This window comes from Delphinapterus leucas, chromosome 18 (assembly GCF_059928025.1).
Source record: "Delphinapterus leucas isolate spDelLeu-1000000601 "Yukka" chromosome 18, BTC_Dleu_Yukka2, whole genome shotgun sequence".
Lineage (NCBI taxonomy): Eukaryota > Metazoa > Chordata > Mammalia > Artiodactyla > Monodontidae > Delphinapterus > Delphinapterus leucas.
The window spans coordinates 53,921,274-53,938,182 of record NC_143146.1 but is presented as its reverse complement, the minus strand read 5'-3'; the positions used below and the strand labels follow the sequence as shown (position 1 = coordinate 53,938,182).

Genomic DNA, 16,909 nt, shown 5'->3' with positions numbered 1-16,909 from the left:
TTAAAGTCTGGTTACTTAACTGTAACTACATTTTGATGTGTTTATTATTTTTTTTTCTTATCTACAAGTTTTTAGTGTGATAGCAATAGTGTCTTCAAAGAACTAGCAAGAAAAATGTCAATAAAATTTATTTTAAAGTATTTTAATGAGTTATTGTGGTAGCTTTATAAAAAGGCTTACTGATGTTTCCTTTTCACTTTTTTAGGCTGAGTGGAAGGTAAAGCAAGATAGTATGATATGATAGAACTTGGAAACGAACAACAATAGTAAAATTTTAAGATTTAAAGCAATGATAGAAAAATCTAGAAACTCCTCTTTTTCAGTTATTCCACATAAAAATGTGGAAAATGATTTACCAGGTAGCAAATGTGTGTAAGGGATTTCTTATTTGTCCAGATATTCTACTAATGAAAAATACTAATGAAGTTCTATTAATGTAGAGAATTGGGCTGGGAACTGGGGAAAAGTAGAGAATTGTTGCTTTCTTTGTCATTAACTGTCTGTGTGACCTTGGACAAGTCAGACTGGGCTAGGCCCAAATTCTCTTAACTGTTCAACAAATGCATTGTCCTAGGTAATCCTTACATCTTTTTTAGTTCTAAAAGTGTATGATTCCACACTTTTCAGATTGAGAATGGGCAGACCCTTGGAAGATTGTATAGAATTTATCTTGTTACCACTGATTTATTATTTTCATTTCTGCTGGGAGCTAATATAAAGCATTCTACCATACTAGAAAACAACTGGAAAGGCCTAACTATGGTCTGTTACGGAAGAATTCCATTCATTACAGTTTATGGATTTATTGCTTGCTTCTCATTTCTAACTTGAATAGCTTCTCTTCTCTCACGTTTCTTACTCTATTTTCTTTAATTTTTATTGTATTTCTTCTAGTTTCATGGTTTTTCCAATATACTTCCTGTTCTTATGATGGGTGTATCTGTATGCTGAAAAGGGTGGTTTATCAGGTTACCACTTCATATAAAAATACTTTCCGTTCAGGTACTTGGCATCTGGGGTTACTACATAGTTCTAGTTCTTTAGATACTCCTCGCCTTATAAATACACAAACACACACACACATACACACACACACAGTCTGAATACTTTATTAGAGATAGTCATTCAAATTAAAGGTAGTCATTCAACCACCCATTGCTCTAAGTTGGTGTATTTTACCTTCTTTGGGCCAGAACTGTCTAATCTAAAAACTTGTTCCTCTTTTATTTGATTGGTTCCCTTTGTCAGTTTTCATATTGAGCGTAATGAGTTAGTAGCCTAATAACTTCCAAAGGTTGGCAGTGATTATTTAAAAATATCATTATGAATTAATGGGTTTATAGACCCTTGTGTTTAAGGCCCTTTTGAAGGGAACTTAAATTTGCATTCAATTAGGGATTAGAAGGCAAGTGTGAAAAGTATTAAAAACTGATTTTGACTATCATATGTTTATAATACCTGAAATCTTTTATAATAAGTTATATAACAATTAACCATTGAGTTGGTTGTAGTAGCCAGTAATGTGGCTAAGGGTTTTGTATTTACAATCAGTAAATTCATTTTGTTTGGATTAGGGACATAATGGAACTCTGTGTTGAGGGAGCCTTGCCAGACAGGGTGTGGTCCTAACCTTGAAGCAACTGGATTTATCAAACAGTTGCCAAATTTTTAGGCACTGGAGTAGAATTATACTTTTGTTGATAATGGGGCTATAGTGTTCTTTGTTGGAGTCTAGCAAATAGCTGTGGTAAAGGAGACTCCTAGGGAGTATGGAAATGAGACTTAAGGAATAATTTGTTATCTGGCAAGCATGTGTTACATATCTCTTGCACTGTACATAGATTATAATGAAGCTAATGTTTATTGAGTAAAATTTATATGCCAAGCATTCTGCACATACATTCGCATCTCGTCTTCACAGAAACTCTAGATGTTGGTATTGTTATGCCCATTTTACAGAATGAGAAAACTGTGGCTTATACCTATTTTGCAGAAAGAAGAGACTGACACTAAGTAAGTAACTTGTCCAAAGTCACAGTGCAGAAGATTCAAACCCAAGTGGTCTGATCCCAGAGCCTGTGCTCCTAACCGTTTCGCTTGAGCTACTACTTTACCTTAAATTTGAAGCTTGGTTTGGCAATAAGCGGTGAGGACCTCATTGATGAGACATTCCTTTGGCATGTCTCCTTGAAGAATAAGAATATGGTCCTTACTGAGTTGAAAGATATGACAGCCAGCTTGGGGAGTTTTTATTATTTGGTGGATTCCCAATTGGATGACTGCACAAAACTGTGAAGTAAGTTAACTGTCTGTGTCTTTGTGTTGAATTAATAGTTTTCACTTTTTACTTGTTATTTTATAAAGACTAAGTGACACTTTGAAAATGAAATATGTTTGGGAACTATTAATACAGCAAAGTGTTCCTGAATATAATACATATAGCTAATGGTTAGTGATTCAACCAATTTTTAAATTTCCTGAAGACCTTATAATTTTGTTAGAGTAGAAAAAAGGCCTCTGCTTTACGCTGAGTACCCATGTTTTTTCCACACTAGAGCAGATTTGAGGAGTAAAATGATAAGTTTAGTTTTGGACATGTTGTAGACATGTTGACTATGAGGAGCACTGACACGGACTTATCCAGTAGACAGTTTAGTGAGTGGATTTGGACATCGGGAGCTGAACTAGAGAAGGAAGTTTGTTTTTTCTAATTTGATATATGTATTTACTTAGAAACCTGTGTTCTAGGGAATTCCCTAGCATGGCAGTTCAGTGGTTAAGACTCCGTGCTTCCACTGCAGGGGACACGATTTCCATCCCTGGCCGGGGAACTAAGATCCTGCAAGCTGCATGGTGCGGCCTAAATAAATAAATAAGAAGAAGAAAACCTTAAAAAGAAAAAGAAACCTGTGTTCTGAACTATTACAGCATAAAGGATTTGGGTAGATTTAGAGGCTGTGTATTGTAGTCATGGACAGAGTCCTGATTGAGGAGATGAAGATTCTAGTTATAATTCTGTTAATGCTTTCAGATTGTGAGACCCTGGACACAGAACTCAGTTTACTCATGAAAAATTGAATCATTGATCTAGGTGTCCAGTCTCATCTCTTGCTGAAAAAATTTTAATACACTGAGGCTGTGTTACTTAAGTACCTCTAATATGTAAGGGTGGTACCTCTGGATCAGGAATTAGAAAAATTCTTCCCAAGAACCACCTTGGTGCCGTAGGCTGTATAACTACTCAGAGAAGAGGAAGAGCAGTGGGATAGAGTCAAAGAAGACAGAGGGTCAGAGGCCTAATGAAGCCAATAAAATAATGCAGGAGCTTTCCTTTACTTACACATTTTCAGTTTATGAACTTCTATATAGAAATGAACAGAGTAAAGGTATCTCTTCCTATCCTAACAAAGGCTTAGTGATCATGGGCTGTCATTTCAGTTTCGGTTGATTACTGTTGGTTCCTAGTGTGTACTGTAAGATATAGGTATGTTGATTGCTTGTCCTTATTTTTGAGACTAAAAAAAACCATTTATTAAAGAACAGTAGCACTGTGGAAGTGCTAGTAAGAAAAGGTTTGTGACTGCAATGGAAAAGAAAGTGAAACTTTACACAGATGTGTTCACACTGGTCATTGGGACAGTGTCACCTTTGTATTTATGAATAAATGGATTTTGGAATAGTCTTTTGGAATCTAACCTTTTACAGAGAAACTTTTCTGTCAGGAAACATCCCTTGATTCTGGTTATACTTTCTTACTGTGGTTCTTTAAGTTTAGAATAATGATTTCCGTCTTATCAAAAGTATTACAGTAATTCTTTCAAAGAACATACATAGAGCGTAAATATCTATGATAGATTTTCAAAACAATATCTGTCATTAATATTATCCTTTTTATTATTAGTATTATATTATTATCATTAATATAATCCTTTTTATTTTTATTACCAAACCGCAGAGGTTTGGTAGGTACAGAAGAAACTTTAGACGATGGTTATTTACCCAGAGAAGTTTTGCTCTAATTATTTTGGTGCCTGGTACATAGCTTTGCAAACAATAGATACTGAAACACGTACTCAGTTGAATTAGGGGGACGTAATTTTCAAGTGTGAGAAGTGTACAGTTAGTGCTAATTTGGTGGTAGGGGCAATAAGTACTGTATTTTTGAAGGCCCATGTAGGTCAAGGCATAGAGGTTGGGAGGCTCTGTGAAAGAAATGGGACTTGAGCATTGAAAGATAGAGAAGATGGGAATGGGTACTGAGAAGTGGGAGGGGAATTCCAGGAATGGGGAATAGTAGAAGTTGAAAATGGAGGTAAGAATGAATGTAGTTTGTGTGGAGGACCTAGGAAGGAAAGCCTAGTACAGAAGAATTGGGTGAGAGTTTAAAGGAAAATATTGTATGTATGTTTTATGTTTCTATGTCTGTCTGATGAATTTTGGTCAAAGTACTTTCCCCCGCACCAGACATGGTGCAGTACTCAAAAACTACCTAAATAGTAGTGCTAAAAATACTTTCCCAGTGTTGGAGTTGAAGTCTTTATTAAAAGAGATGGAGTGGGTGTGGGAAACTGCTGGATTAGAATTTAGTGAGTAGAAATATTGAATTGAATTGAATTCTTAACTTTTTTTTTTGATTTCCTGTTAGGGAAAGCACAGTCATCCATGATGACCCCCTAGAGTCTGCAACATATACGAAATTGGCTTTACTGAAATTAGGAAAATGAGTATGTGATTTAGCTAACACATACTGGCTGGATTTAAGTTTTCAGGGAAACTGATTCACAAGATCAGCTTCATTCCTGAACTTGTCTCTTTAAAATTAAAATTGTAAATGCTGTTTCAAAGAACTAGGTGTTATTTAATGTGCTTATTTTTATGTCTTTGTCTTTTCATGTCGTATTTATGGCCATAACCATATGAAGCAATATTTAATAAAATTGTGATAAACTTTTAATTTCCCTTTACTTTTGTTAGTAGTGGTAACTTTAAAAAAAAATATTGTTAAATATGCAAACATCTTTGGCAGGCACTCTTTAAAGCTTTTCTCCCTCTGCTGCGAAATTGTTTTCACTCTTAAGTTGCGTTTCTGTTTTTCTATTGTAAAGTGCACTTCTTTGCATGTTCTAATTTGCCATGACGTGGTCAAGTGCTGTTTCCTTCCTGTTGCTTGCAAGCCTGTGCTAGAGATAAGGATACATTTCAGTGCATTAAAAAAGAAGCCACCGAAGACAGGCTTAAGCATGGTAAAGCATTCTACTTATCAGAAACCTTTTTAAAGAACAGAAAGAGTGAGCTTTATTTGTGCTTATTTTTAAAAGCTCTTAAAATAGCACTATTAAACTTTAAATGTATTAGACAGATTTTAAATCCTTATATATATTAGGCCTAACAAGGATACTGTCTGAATGTTTCTATTAAGGCAAAAATATATGTTATGAAATTACTCATGGAGTAGGAATTCCTATGTGTGTGGTTTGCTAGGTTAGTAGGAAGAAGGAAATTGTTTATATATGCTTTATTACAATTACAAAAACCTAGTTATGGCTGGGTAGATTTTTTTTTTTTTTTAATAAATAGTACTTTGTAGTTTAATGGGGGTTCGGGTGGGGGGAGAATGGCTTCAATTTTCAGTAATGAGAGGTGATCTTATCTTAGCAGGAATGAAATCTTAAAAGAAAATATATGTCTAGTTTTTTTTTTAAAAAAAACAACCCTGTATTCACTAGTCATGTTGGCTTTGTTTAAAAACATTAACAAAAAAATGCTTTGGAGACATTGCTGTCTGTATTAACTGTTATATTCAAAATAGTATGATTGCTTTCTCATAACTAACTTATGTTTTTCAGGTCAAGAAGTTCTAGAGAAGAAAAATTTCAGAAAAATTGCCTCAATTTAAGTAAAATCCCAGTGAACCAAGGAAATTTGAAGCACCTTCCTTAAAGAAAACCTGGTATACAGTAACTTCACAGACTTAGCTTGGGTTGTTTACACAAATTGGTCACTGGACTCTGCTGCCTGGTACTTGAACCTGTTTGGAATTTTTCTCATGTGGATCTAAGGGGAATGCTTTATTATGGCTGCTGTTGTCCAACAGAACGACCTAGTATTTGAATTTGCTAGTAACGTCATGGAGGATGAACAACAGGTATGAATGAGACTTAGAGAAAATTGGATTTTTATAAATTTATTATTTTACTTTTTCTATTTGTCTCAAAATTATTTCCTTTAAAAGACAGTAGGAGAAACTTTATTAATGTAAAAATTTAGATATTAAAAATGTGGAGGTAATGTGATTTTATGTGTTAAGTACTAGTTAATTCATTAAGAAAGAATCTTATCCTTAGCTTTGATGTGGTAACAAGGATATAATACTTTTGGGGTTAGCTTGTTTTTCTGTAAAATGAGACTTAACAGGAAATACCTTAAGTAATTATTTCAGAGTACTTTGAAAAGTTCTAGATGACATACTGACAAGACATGTAAATTTTTCTTAGGACTGGTGATTGTAATAGTTGCTTGCAATTACACAGTTTTAATATATGTGGTTAATTAAGATTTATAATCCTGGGCTATTCCTTCAAGGGGATGGAAAGATGTTAGCAGTCTCATTATCAGACATCATTTCGGTCCAAAGCATGTGACTCTGAGGAAGTTACTTAGCTTCTCTAGATCCCGATTTCATCATCTGCTGAATGAAGGGATTGAACTGAAGAATTTCTAAACTGGCTTTCTTTTATTGAATTTATACAAGATGTGTAAATTACTATTTCTAGAGTGTATGAAAGAGCCAAGAGATAATGAGAAAAGGACTGAGTTAATTCTGGTCTCCTCCCTCCCCACGAGAGGTTCTTGGGACTTCATAATTTACTTCATTTTGAACAGGTTATTTGGGAATGTAAGACGTGATGTGAGAGAAATCATGTGTTAGAAAGATTCATTGTACTGGGAAAAATATTTTGAGGGCTAGTAGACTTAAAATAATGTCTAATAAAGTTGATTTAAATATTGAAATAAGCCTAATCCTAAATATCTAACTTTAATAGGCCAATTATAATGTATCATGCTTTTATTCTAGGTGATTCTTACTTTTGGCAGGGTATTGTAATTTCTTAGTTCTTTGTATTGTACTGTTGAGTGAAGAGACAGAATAAAACATTTATAAATCTACAAACGGTGAGAATTTCGATTAAGGTGCTGTAAAATCAAGGTGAGCTTTGGCTAGGGAGGAAAAAAGTGTGAGGGAGAAGATTGCATCCCAATTAAAAATAGTTTATGGATTTAATCTAGGGACAATAGAAAAGACATTTTAGAAGGAGAAAGTGTTTTGAATTTGTTTTAAAACAGTATGTTTCTGTATACGTTAAGGTTTGAAAACCGTGTGTTTACTGTGCAGCCCTCGAAGATGAAACATGTGGTGAGGTTTGTTCTTGGGATGTGGCCACAGGGGACAGAGCTCTAAGCTGCTCACTGGTATATGCTTCCAGTGCACTGGCTTTGACACTCTTTAACCATAAGAAATACGTTTTACATCATGGTGCAGCATTCATACATGTATCTATATAGGCTTAGAATAAGTTTTCCAAGACAGTACCTACCCTTACCATCTGTGATGTACTTAGTTTAACTTGCAGAGGTTATTAATGACTTTGGATAGGGAGATGCATTAACATCACAATGCACGTATATATTTTTTCTTATTTATTTATTTATCTATTTATTTATAAAAAGTTATTTATCGTTTATCTAACAAAATGAATATGTATTAGTTTTTTCAGATATTATTATAAGGACTTAACAAATGTGAAACATGGGGCAAATACTATCATCCCTATTTTACAATGAGGAAATTGAGAGAATAGATAGGTTGAGTGACTTACCCGAAGTCATACATACAGTTGGTAAATATTGGAGCTACAGCTTGAACCCAAGCAGTTTGACTCTCACTAATGATGTTGAATACTCTTGCCATGATGTACAGTGATTGTACTATATTATAATCAGTTGGCCAGGTTTAGGGTTTTTCCAGCTGTGGCCATGAGCACAGCAAACTTAACTTGATGCTTGCAGGGGTAGATCCAGTAGTGTCAGATTTATTAGCATCTTATCTATTAAGTAGATGTAGCTCTACTTTGTTGTTTTTTGTTTCCTTAAATTTGTTTTTGGTATAAAAGTCATAGCATGCCAATTATAAAACAAGTCATCTAATAGAAAAAGAAAGTAAATAGTGAGAGTCTCTTTTCACTTACTGTCCCTAATCCTGTTCTCCCCAGAAGATACCAGTATTGACTATTTGATGTGTAATTTTTTGGACAAAGGCCTAAACAAAAGAACAGTATACATACATACCAACCTATATACACAGGTTGTTTTTAAGATACAAATGAAAGAATGTAATATCTTTTTTGTGACTTATTTTCACTTAATGTATTATAAATATTTGTGTGTTTGTATGCCGGCTCTGCATCATTTATTTTTCCACATGGTGGATGGATTATAATTTATTTTACCAGTATTTGATCATGGGCAATTGGCTATTCCCACTAGTTTGCTAATATATTATAAATGAATATCCTTGTTTGGGAGGCAATAGACCTATAATGGTTAAGAGCTCAGATATTGGAGTCAGAGCACCTGGATTTGAATCTTTGCTCCACTACTTATTATCTCTGTGACCTTGGTCAAGTTACTTAGCCTCCCTGTGTCTTAGTTTCCTTACCTGCAAAACAGGGATCATAATAACAGACTTGATATTGTAGTTAGGGTTGTGACAATTAAATGTGTTGATGTATATAAAGTTCTTAGAACTGTGCCTGGCACATAGTAATATTTACTGAGCACTGTCATTACTTCACGCGCACGCACATGAAGTGTGTAGTGTATCTTTGTACACTTGTATGACTATTTCTGTAGTAAATTTTTAAAAGTAGAATTACTGAGTTTACTAAAAGTATATTCAAAAAACTGTATCAGTTTCTACTACCACTAACAGTATATTTCTCAAACCGTCACTAACAGAAATCCTTTTTTTGTTCAGTCTTTTGGGTGAAAAAAATTACATTAAAAAAATTACATTTTACCATTTAATTTGCATTTTCTTGACTACTAGTATTGAGGTTGTGGGATTGTTCCATTAGCTTTATTTATTGTTGATTTGAATTTTCTTTGAATTAATAATATCCTTTTGCCTGGTAGGAGTTCTTTATACATTATGAATTTACATCAGTGTCATTGTCTTCTAATTCACTGTACAGTTAATGGTTAACTCTCTTTTTATGACATGTGATGCAGATATTTTGCCCCAATCTGGTACTGTCTTTTAACAATATGATATCTTGTGCCCTATAGAAATTTTAAATATTTATGTCATAAAATTTACCAGGTTTTTTGGTAATTTTCGTTTAGGAAAGCTTTTCTTACCCCTAAAACTATTAAATATTCTCTTATATTTTCCTCTAGTATATTTTATAGGTTTAACTCCTTAGTCCATATGAAATCTACTTTTTTAAAAAAAAATTAATTTATTTTATTTATTTTTGGTTGTGTTGGGTCTTCGTTGGCTGTGTGTGGGCTTTCTCTAGTTGCGGCGAGCGGGGGCTCCTCTTGGTTGCGGTGCGTGGGCTTCTCACTGTGGTGGCTTTTCTTGTTGCAGAGCACAGGCTCTAGGCTAGTGGGCTTCAGTAGTTGTGGCTCACGGGCTCTAGAGCGCGGGCTCTAGAGCGCAGGCTCAGTAGTTGTAGAGTATGGGCTTAGTTGCTCCGCGGCATGTAGGATCTTCCTGGACCAGGGCTCGAACCTGTGTCCCCTGCATTGGCAGGTGGATTCTTAACCACTGCACCACCAGGGAAGCCCTGAAATCTACTTTTGTAGGATGTGAGGTATAGGGCTCTGACGACTCTCCTCTCCCACAAATGGGGATATTGGCCCTTCACCATTTATTGAGTGTTTTATGATTTCCACACTTAGACTGCTGCCTCTGTTGTATACTAAATAACCATATGTATAGACTTTAGTTTTGAACTTGCCCTAGTGTGTTTTATTCCATTTACCTGTTTTGTATTGTGCCAATCTCACATTGCTTTCATTAGTATCACTTCATAGATTTGATACCTGATAAAGATATTCTTCCCCCCTCCAAAATTGGGATAGAGTTTTGAATGAATTTTAGAACTGACTTGTTAAGTTACATAACTCTGTTGGGATTTTGACTTTTCAAAGTTAAGAAGTATTTGTATCTTTAAAATAATTTGTTCTGTTTTATGATCCTATATTGGTTTAATTGGTTGGTCTTTATAAAATCACTGTTTGAAGGTATCAGATTAGAATGTATTTCCTGTTTTTAGTTATGGTCTGTGGTTGTTAATGTAGTCCTCTAAAGAAACTGACACCATTAATGTGTGGTTTCCACCACTTTGATCATTTTCCCTTATATCAATTCGTACTCTTTTCAGAATTGCTTGGAAGAACTTTAGGCAGGAATGAGGAGAGGGGTGTTGGAAAAGAAATATCAATATTGTTATTTCTGACAAGCCATTTAGAAGTCTGTTCTTGCTATCCATTCCAAACTGGGCCCATTTGTAGGTGAGAGCGAGGTACTTCTGTGGGAGAGCAACACTGTCAGTATTGAATTACAGTATACTTTTATTTGAAAGTGCCTTGGTTTGACCTTATTGAACAGGTATGTTTGCCTGGTGAATGTATGAGATAAAAAGAAAGCTGAAGGTTGTGGACCTAAGTATCTAAAGAGGAGGAAACTTGACTATATGCTCAAATATTCCAGAAGTTAATTGAGTGAAAAACAGCTGTTACTTTAATACTTTTTATAATTTTGATATATCATTACACTATATGTTTTTTCAGTTGTTGGTTCTAAAAGTAGAACTTAGCAAATCATAGTTATTTGTGCTTAACGGACTTAGCTCACTAGGGAGAACCTTGGTGGCATGCTGGGGAAAGTAAAAAAAATATTTTTATAGAATCCCGTCCCAATGTAAGAAGGTGGTCTTATGACTTTCATTCTTAGGGTGTAAATTGGCTCACTCTGCTGATTCCTAGAAGCTAAAGTGTAAACTGCTGTCTTTTCACCAAGCTGCCCGTTAATTCTCATTCAGTGTTTGGCAATCACTACCCAGTGTAACAGAGGTCAGCACAGAGTGCTGTGGATACAGAGAAAGGAGCCTTTGACAGCACTGCAACTTTGGGAAAGCTTCACCGTGGAAATTACATTTGAACTGGACCTTGAGGGAAGATCCAGTTTGCCTGACAGATGAAGAGGAGGAAGTGTTTCAGAACAGTGGACTGTACCAGAAGTTTTGATGTATTTCTCTTGACTATAATCAAACTAAACACCTTAACTTACGGTTAGAAGCTTTTCATAGTGTGACTGTTTCATGCTCTTTTCTTTCTTGTACTACATTAGTTTTGCCAGCCTACTGTATGATTTTCCCAAATGCTTTTCTGCTTCCCCACTGTTTGATCTTCCACATTCATACCTGTTACCTGTTTAAGTTCTAATCATCTTTCAAGATTCTAGGACAAAACCTACTTATTCCAGGAACTTATCCTAAAATCATCCCTTCAGGAATTAACAACTTTATCCTGTTATTCCTACATGACTTAATGTCATTATCATACATTTGCCCGTTAAATTTTTATATATACATTATTAATTTCCCAGATAAATGCTAAACTACTTGAAGAAAGGGTTGCCTCCCCCCCTTAATATTCCCCATGCCTTTAACATAATTTATCATATATTTATTGGTTGAATCCTCGTAAAGTTTCTTCTTCCTTCTCTTAATCTTGTTGGTAAAATGGTGTGGGACCTATATCTGTTCAGTTATGGCCCTTATTACATCAGAAGCCCTTTCTTTTGGTTTGTTTGTTTTGCTTTTGTTTTGTTAACATCTTTATTGGAGTATAATTGCTTTACAAAGGTGTGTTAGTTTCTGCTTTATAACAAAGTGAAACAGCTACACATATACATATATCCCCATATCTCTTCCCTCTTGCGTCTCCCTCCCGCCCACCCTCCCTATCCCACCCCTCCAGGTGGTCACAAAGCACTGAGCTGATCTCCTGTGATATGCGGCTGCTTCTCACTAGCTATCGATTTTACATTTGGTAGTGTGTGTATGTACATGCCACTCTCTCACTTTGTCCCAGTTTACCCTTCCCCCTCCCCGTGTCCTCAAGTCCATTCTCTAGTAGGTCTGCGTCTTTATTCCTGTCTTGCCCCTAGGTTCTTCATGACCACTTTTTTTTTTTCCCCCATACAGGTCCATCCACCTCACTACAAATAACTCAGTTTGTTCCTTTTTATGGCTGAGTAGTATTCCATTGTATATATGTGCCACATCTTCTTTATCCATTCATCTGTCGACAGACACTTAGGTTGCTTCCATGTCCTGGCTGTTGTAAATAGAGCTGCAGTGAACCTTGTGGTACATGACTCTTCTTGAATTATGGTTTTCTCAGGGTATATGCCCAGTAGTGGGATTGCTGGGTCATATGGTAGTTCTATTTTTAGTTTTTTAAGGAACCTCCATACTGTTCTCCATAGTGGCTGTATCAATTTACATTCCCACCAACAGTGTAAGAGGGTTCCCTTTTCTCCACACCCTCTCCAGCATTTATTGTTTGTAGAGTTTTTGATGATGCCCATTCTGACTGGTGTGAGGTGATACCACATTGTAGTTTTGATTTGCATTTCTCTAATGATTAATGACGTTGAGCATTCTTTCATGTGTTTGTTGGCAATCTGTATATCTTCTTTGGTGAAATGTCTATTTAGGTCTTCTGCCCAGTTTTGGATTGGGTTGTTTGGTTTTTTTGGTATTGAGCTGCATGAGCTGCTTGTAAATTTTGGAGATTAATCCTTTGTCAGTTGCTTCATTTGCCAGTATTTTCTCCCATTCCATCAGAAGGCCTTTGAATGAGAGGTGATATCCTGCCCCACAACTCTCTTGACTACAGTACTTTTTTTTTCTGGGACCTGTGTGTCCACATTCTCACTTAGTGCATGGGCAGTATGGCATGTCACTGCAATTCCAAGACCAGAAACAAATATTCATGGAGTTTTTTTCTTGAAAATTTATTTAGAACTATTGTGTTAAATGTGTTTAGTGAAAACTACCTCAAATAACTTAAGATTTGTTATTGCAATAATCAGTAAGTAAATATCCATTTAGAGTTTTCATGTTTCTTGGGAGACTCGTTCAAGTTGTAGAGAGGGAGTTTTTGACATGGTTGTATCTTGAGAACGAGGTTGTATTTTGTAGACTGAGAAAAATATAGATCACATCAACCTGCCATTTTTTAGCTGAAATGGTAAAATTCTGTTAGGCCAGGGAGTTAGTGTACCTTAGAGTAGAAGGAATGTGTTGACAGCACCAGTTCTGTGTGTAACAGCACCAGTTCTGTGTGTAACAGCACCAGTGTTGTGGAGACAGGAAGTTGGAATGATGCTACTAACCTGTGCGTGGACATGGTAGAGCTTCTGTTATTTACATACAGTTCCAGATTATATTGACCAGTCTATCTGTTCCTGTTGTCCTCATTCTTAATTTTGCCAGGTCAGATTTATCAGACCCATTAAAAGTTTGACCATCTGTGAAACTAACATACAGAGATTGCTTGTTTCTTTTCTGTACATTTGGAAAAGCCTTCATCAAAGGAGTTATGCTATAGAGCCCCCATTACAAGCCTTCTTATCTTTGGGAAAAGTCTGACTTTGCATAAGGCCTAAGGCCCTCTTCAGGTTATATGAAGGGCCAACCCTGCCTGTGGCCTAGAGTTTGGCCTGGCTTATCTCCCTGCCGACTACCGGCAGCAAGGAAGCTGATGGTTGTTAAGAAAGAAGAGTTGGTGAGGGGAGCAGGAACTTACTATCACTCTCTTTTGCAGAGTCTTCCTCTAAGTGTCCCCCAGCCATCACACAGAGGCTCCATGACAACGTCTTAAAAATGAATATGGATGAGATCATTGCATAGGGTAGGACATGGACTGGTCTGGCTCCAGAAACATTCAGTGCTGAATTTTAGTAACTGATGTTTACTTAGCATTTTGTTCTGCGTACTTTGTGCTTTACAGGGATTGTCCTAGTTAATTCTTACAACAACCTGATGAAATAGGTATTCTAATTCTCAATTTACAGAAGAGTAAAGTGAGGTTCCGAGAAGGGGAGCAACTTGTCTGTAAATGCTAAAGCTGGGAATTGCAACCAGCTTGTGCCTTAAACAACTATATTTGGATAATTCCAGCCACTAATACGTGTAAGTGGTAAAAAAGTAGTTTTAAATGTGGAAGAATTATTATACTTGCATTTGTTATGTTAGCAAAAAGAAAATGTTATTCATTGTAATTTGTTAGTGTAGTTACAGGTTGACAGTCTTCATGCCTGATAAACCTGTGTATTTCTTTTTTTAAAACAACAGTTTGTTTTGTTTTGTTTTTGCTTCTTATTTTTTATTTGTTTTGGCCGCACCGCACTCGGAATCTTAGTTCCCCGATCAGGGATTGAACCTGGGCTCTCAGCAGTGAAAACACCAAGTCCTAACCACTGGACCGCCAGGGAATTTCCTAAATAACAGTTTTATTGAGATATAATTTATATGCCATATAATTCACCTATTTAAAATGTGTAATTCATTACACATCTAGTATATAAATGGCATCCATCACCATAATCAGCTTTCAAACATCTTAATTATCCCAAAAAGAAACCTCTACTCATTAGCGGTCGTGCCCTATTCTTTCCCCCACTCCTAGCCATTAGCAACCACTAATCTACTTTTTGCCTCTATGGATTTGACTATTCTGGACATTTCTTATAAATGGCATACAATATGTTATCTCCTATGACTGACTTCTTTCACTTAGTAGAGGGTTTTCAGGGTTGTAGCATGAACAAGTACCTCCTTTTTGTTATTGAATAATGTTCCATTGTATGGATAATACCACATTGTATTTATCCACTCTGTATACCTTTCAGGAGAAGCTATTTTTTCAGTGAGGTTTGTGTTGGTCAGTTTTTTTTGAGGATAGACTTAGCAGTCTCTGTTCTCCCAGATAGCACTCCATCTCCTAGAGCACCCTTGCTAAGTAAGGAAATTAGTACCTCTTTGATGTATCTCAGTTTAGCTATGTAATCTTGACATTTTTTTGCCCCCATTCTGTTTCACTTAACACATAACACGTAAAGGATAAGCCACTATATATACAGGTGGTGTTACTGTGTTACTGGCCTTTCCTGTTTTAAAAGCCATGGTCACCTTCAGTACTATTTAGAGAATACTGATGAAGATAATGTCCTTTGATTTAGTGAAATAAAAAGAAAACTGATAAATTAAAAGAAAAAAAAACTGTTAATGGTTTGTTAAAGTGTGAATTTAACAAAGTGATACCCTTAATAATGTTCATGAATCTAATATGCCTAATATGAAATAAGCTAGAATACAGGCAGGATATTTTTTTTTAACACGGTTATAACCAAAATTCTCAATATTAGGCAATTCTTTTCTTGGAAAGAAGAATTGTAATGACTTGGTGATACATTTGTGAGCTTATCTGTTTCATCTGTTCCCACCTCTTGTCAATTAAGAGTCTTTGTGATGTAGCATCAAGTGTATCAGCTTGGGGATGAGGCTCCACAGCTTACTAGCTGTATGATTTCAGACAAGATTTTAAATTTCACTGAGCTTTGATTTCCTCCACCAAAAGTGAAAGTTACTTCCCAAGGTTATGAGCAGTCAATGTTTATGTAAAACATTTAGCAAGAGCGTAGGGCAAAGGAAGTAGTCAATAAATGTGGCAGTTGCTGTATTAGTGACCTCAGGTAAATCAAGAAAAGGCATTAAGGTTTGTAGTGTTGCACTGTGTACTCCGCATCACTCAGTTGTTTTGGATAAGTGAGGTAATGAAGGCAATTTTTATGACTTGGACACCAGATAGACAAATACATTCACCCTTTTTTTTTGTCTTAAAGTTTTCCTATTTCTTCTTTGATACTTGAGAATGACTGACTTGTTTCTAGAATAAGCCAATAAACTTTTCATTCAGGATTTTAAAAATCTGGGAGATTCATTCTGTAGGGGAGCACTCTCCTTTAACATCGTAGCATGTTAAGTTTATTTTGATGTAGTTTGATCTGGAGTTCAGTTTTTTGCAGTGACTCTAATTTCTGTCATTGTCTGTGATCATCTAGTGTGACTTTTGATTCTGGAAAAGGCTTTGTTGTAGCTAAACTGCCTATGTTCACGGATGCCCTGGCTCATTTTATTCTACGAGTTGTGCATATATAAGATTCTTGTCAAAGTTCATCTTTTAGAAGTAGGAATTACCTCTTTAATTATGATTTTACTTAAATTCTTTGAGTTATACAGAATCTGCATGTTTAAAACATTTATCAGTCTGGTACTGACTGTTGTGATGTTGCCTAGTTAGTTTGCAAGTAAACATTTAAACCTGGTTAAAATTTATTACACCTCCTAAAATTTACCTTTTTTTTTTTTAACCTCGTAATTGATTCTGTTCATACTTAGACAGACAGACAGACACACACACACACACACACACACACACACACCCCCAGTATATTAAGCTTTTAAAGTGGGCACTCTAGTAAAAAAAAAACTAAGATTGTTTTCAGTGATTATTTTACTTTTTTGAGATGCGTGGCCAAGTTGTAATTTATCCTGACTGAAAAAAGAAAACCCTGGGCAAAGACTAAAGAAGGCCAATTGTCATGAAAGACCTAAAATGAGATTAGACTTAGCTAAATCAACTCCACAGGGGTTTACAGTGGAATTTCAGACATTATCTTGGGGAAGTCTGGAGAAAAGACCATTTTACTTAGACCTTTCTGTTTTTCATGGTGCTGTGCAAGAGAAAAGGCTTCTTCAGAAACACTCAT

The 16,909-nt window shown here is 35.7% G+C and overlaps 1 protein-coding gene across 11 annotated transcripts in view; it reads left to right on the top strand.

Annotated features, from left to right (window-relative positions):
• The window catches only part of ELF1 (E74 like ETS transcription factor 1), a 104,938-nt gene that overhangs the window by 45,418 nt on the left and 42,611 nt on the right, over window positions 1-16,909 (top strand). For 9 of the 11 annotated variants that reach the window (XM_089899484.1, XM_089899480.1, XM_089899485.1 and 6 more), the window contains one exon: window positions 5,847-6,145. In XM_089899484.1, coding sequence (XP_089755610.1) covers window positions 6,074-6,145 — 72 coding nt within the window. In that variant the 5' untranslated portion in view covers window positions 5,847-6,073. The other 2 variants (XM_089899481.1, XM_089899483.1) reach the window with 2 other exon arrangements.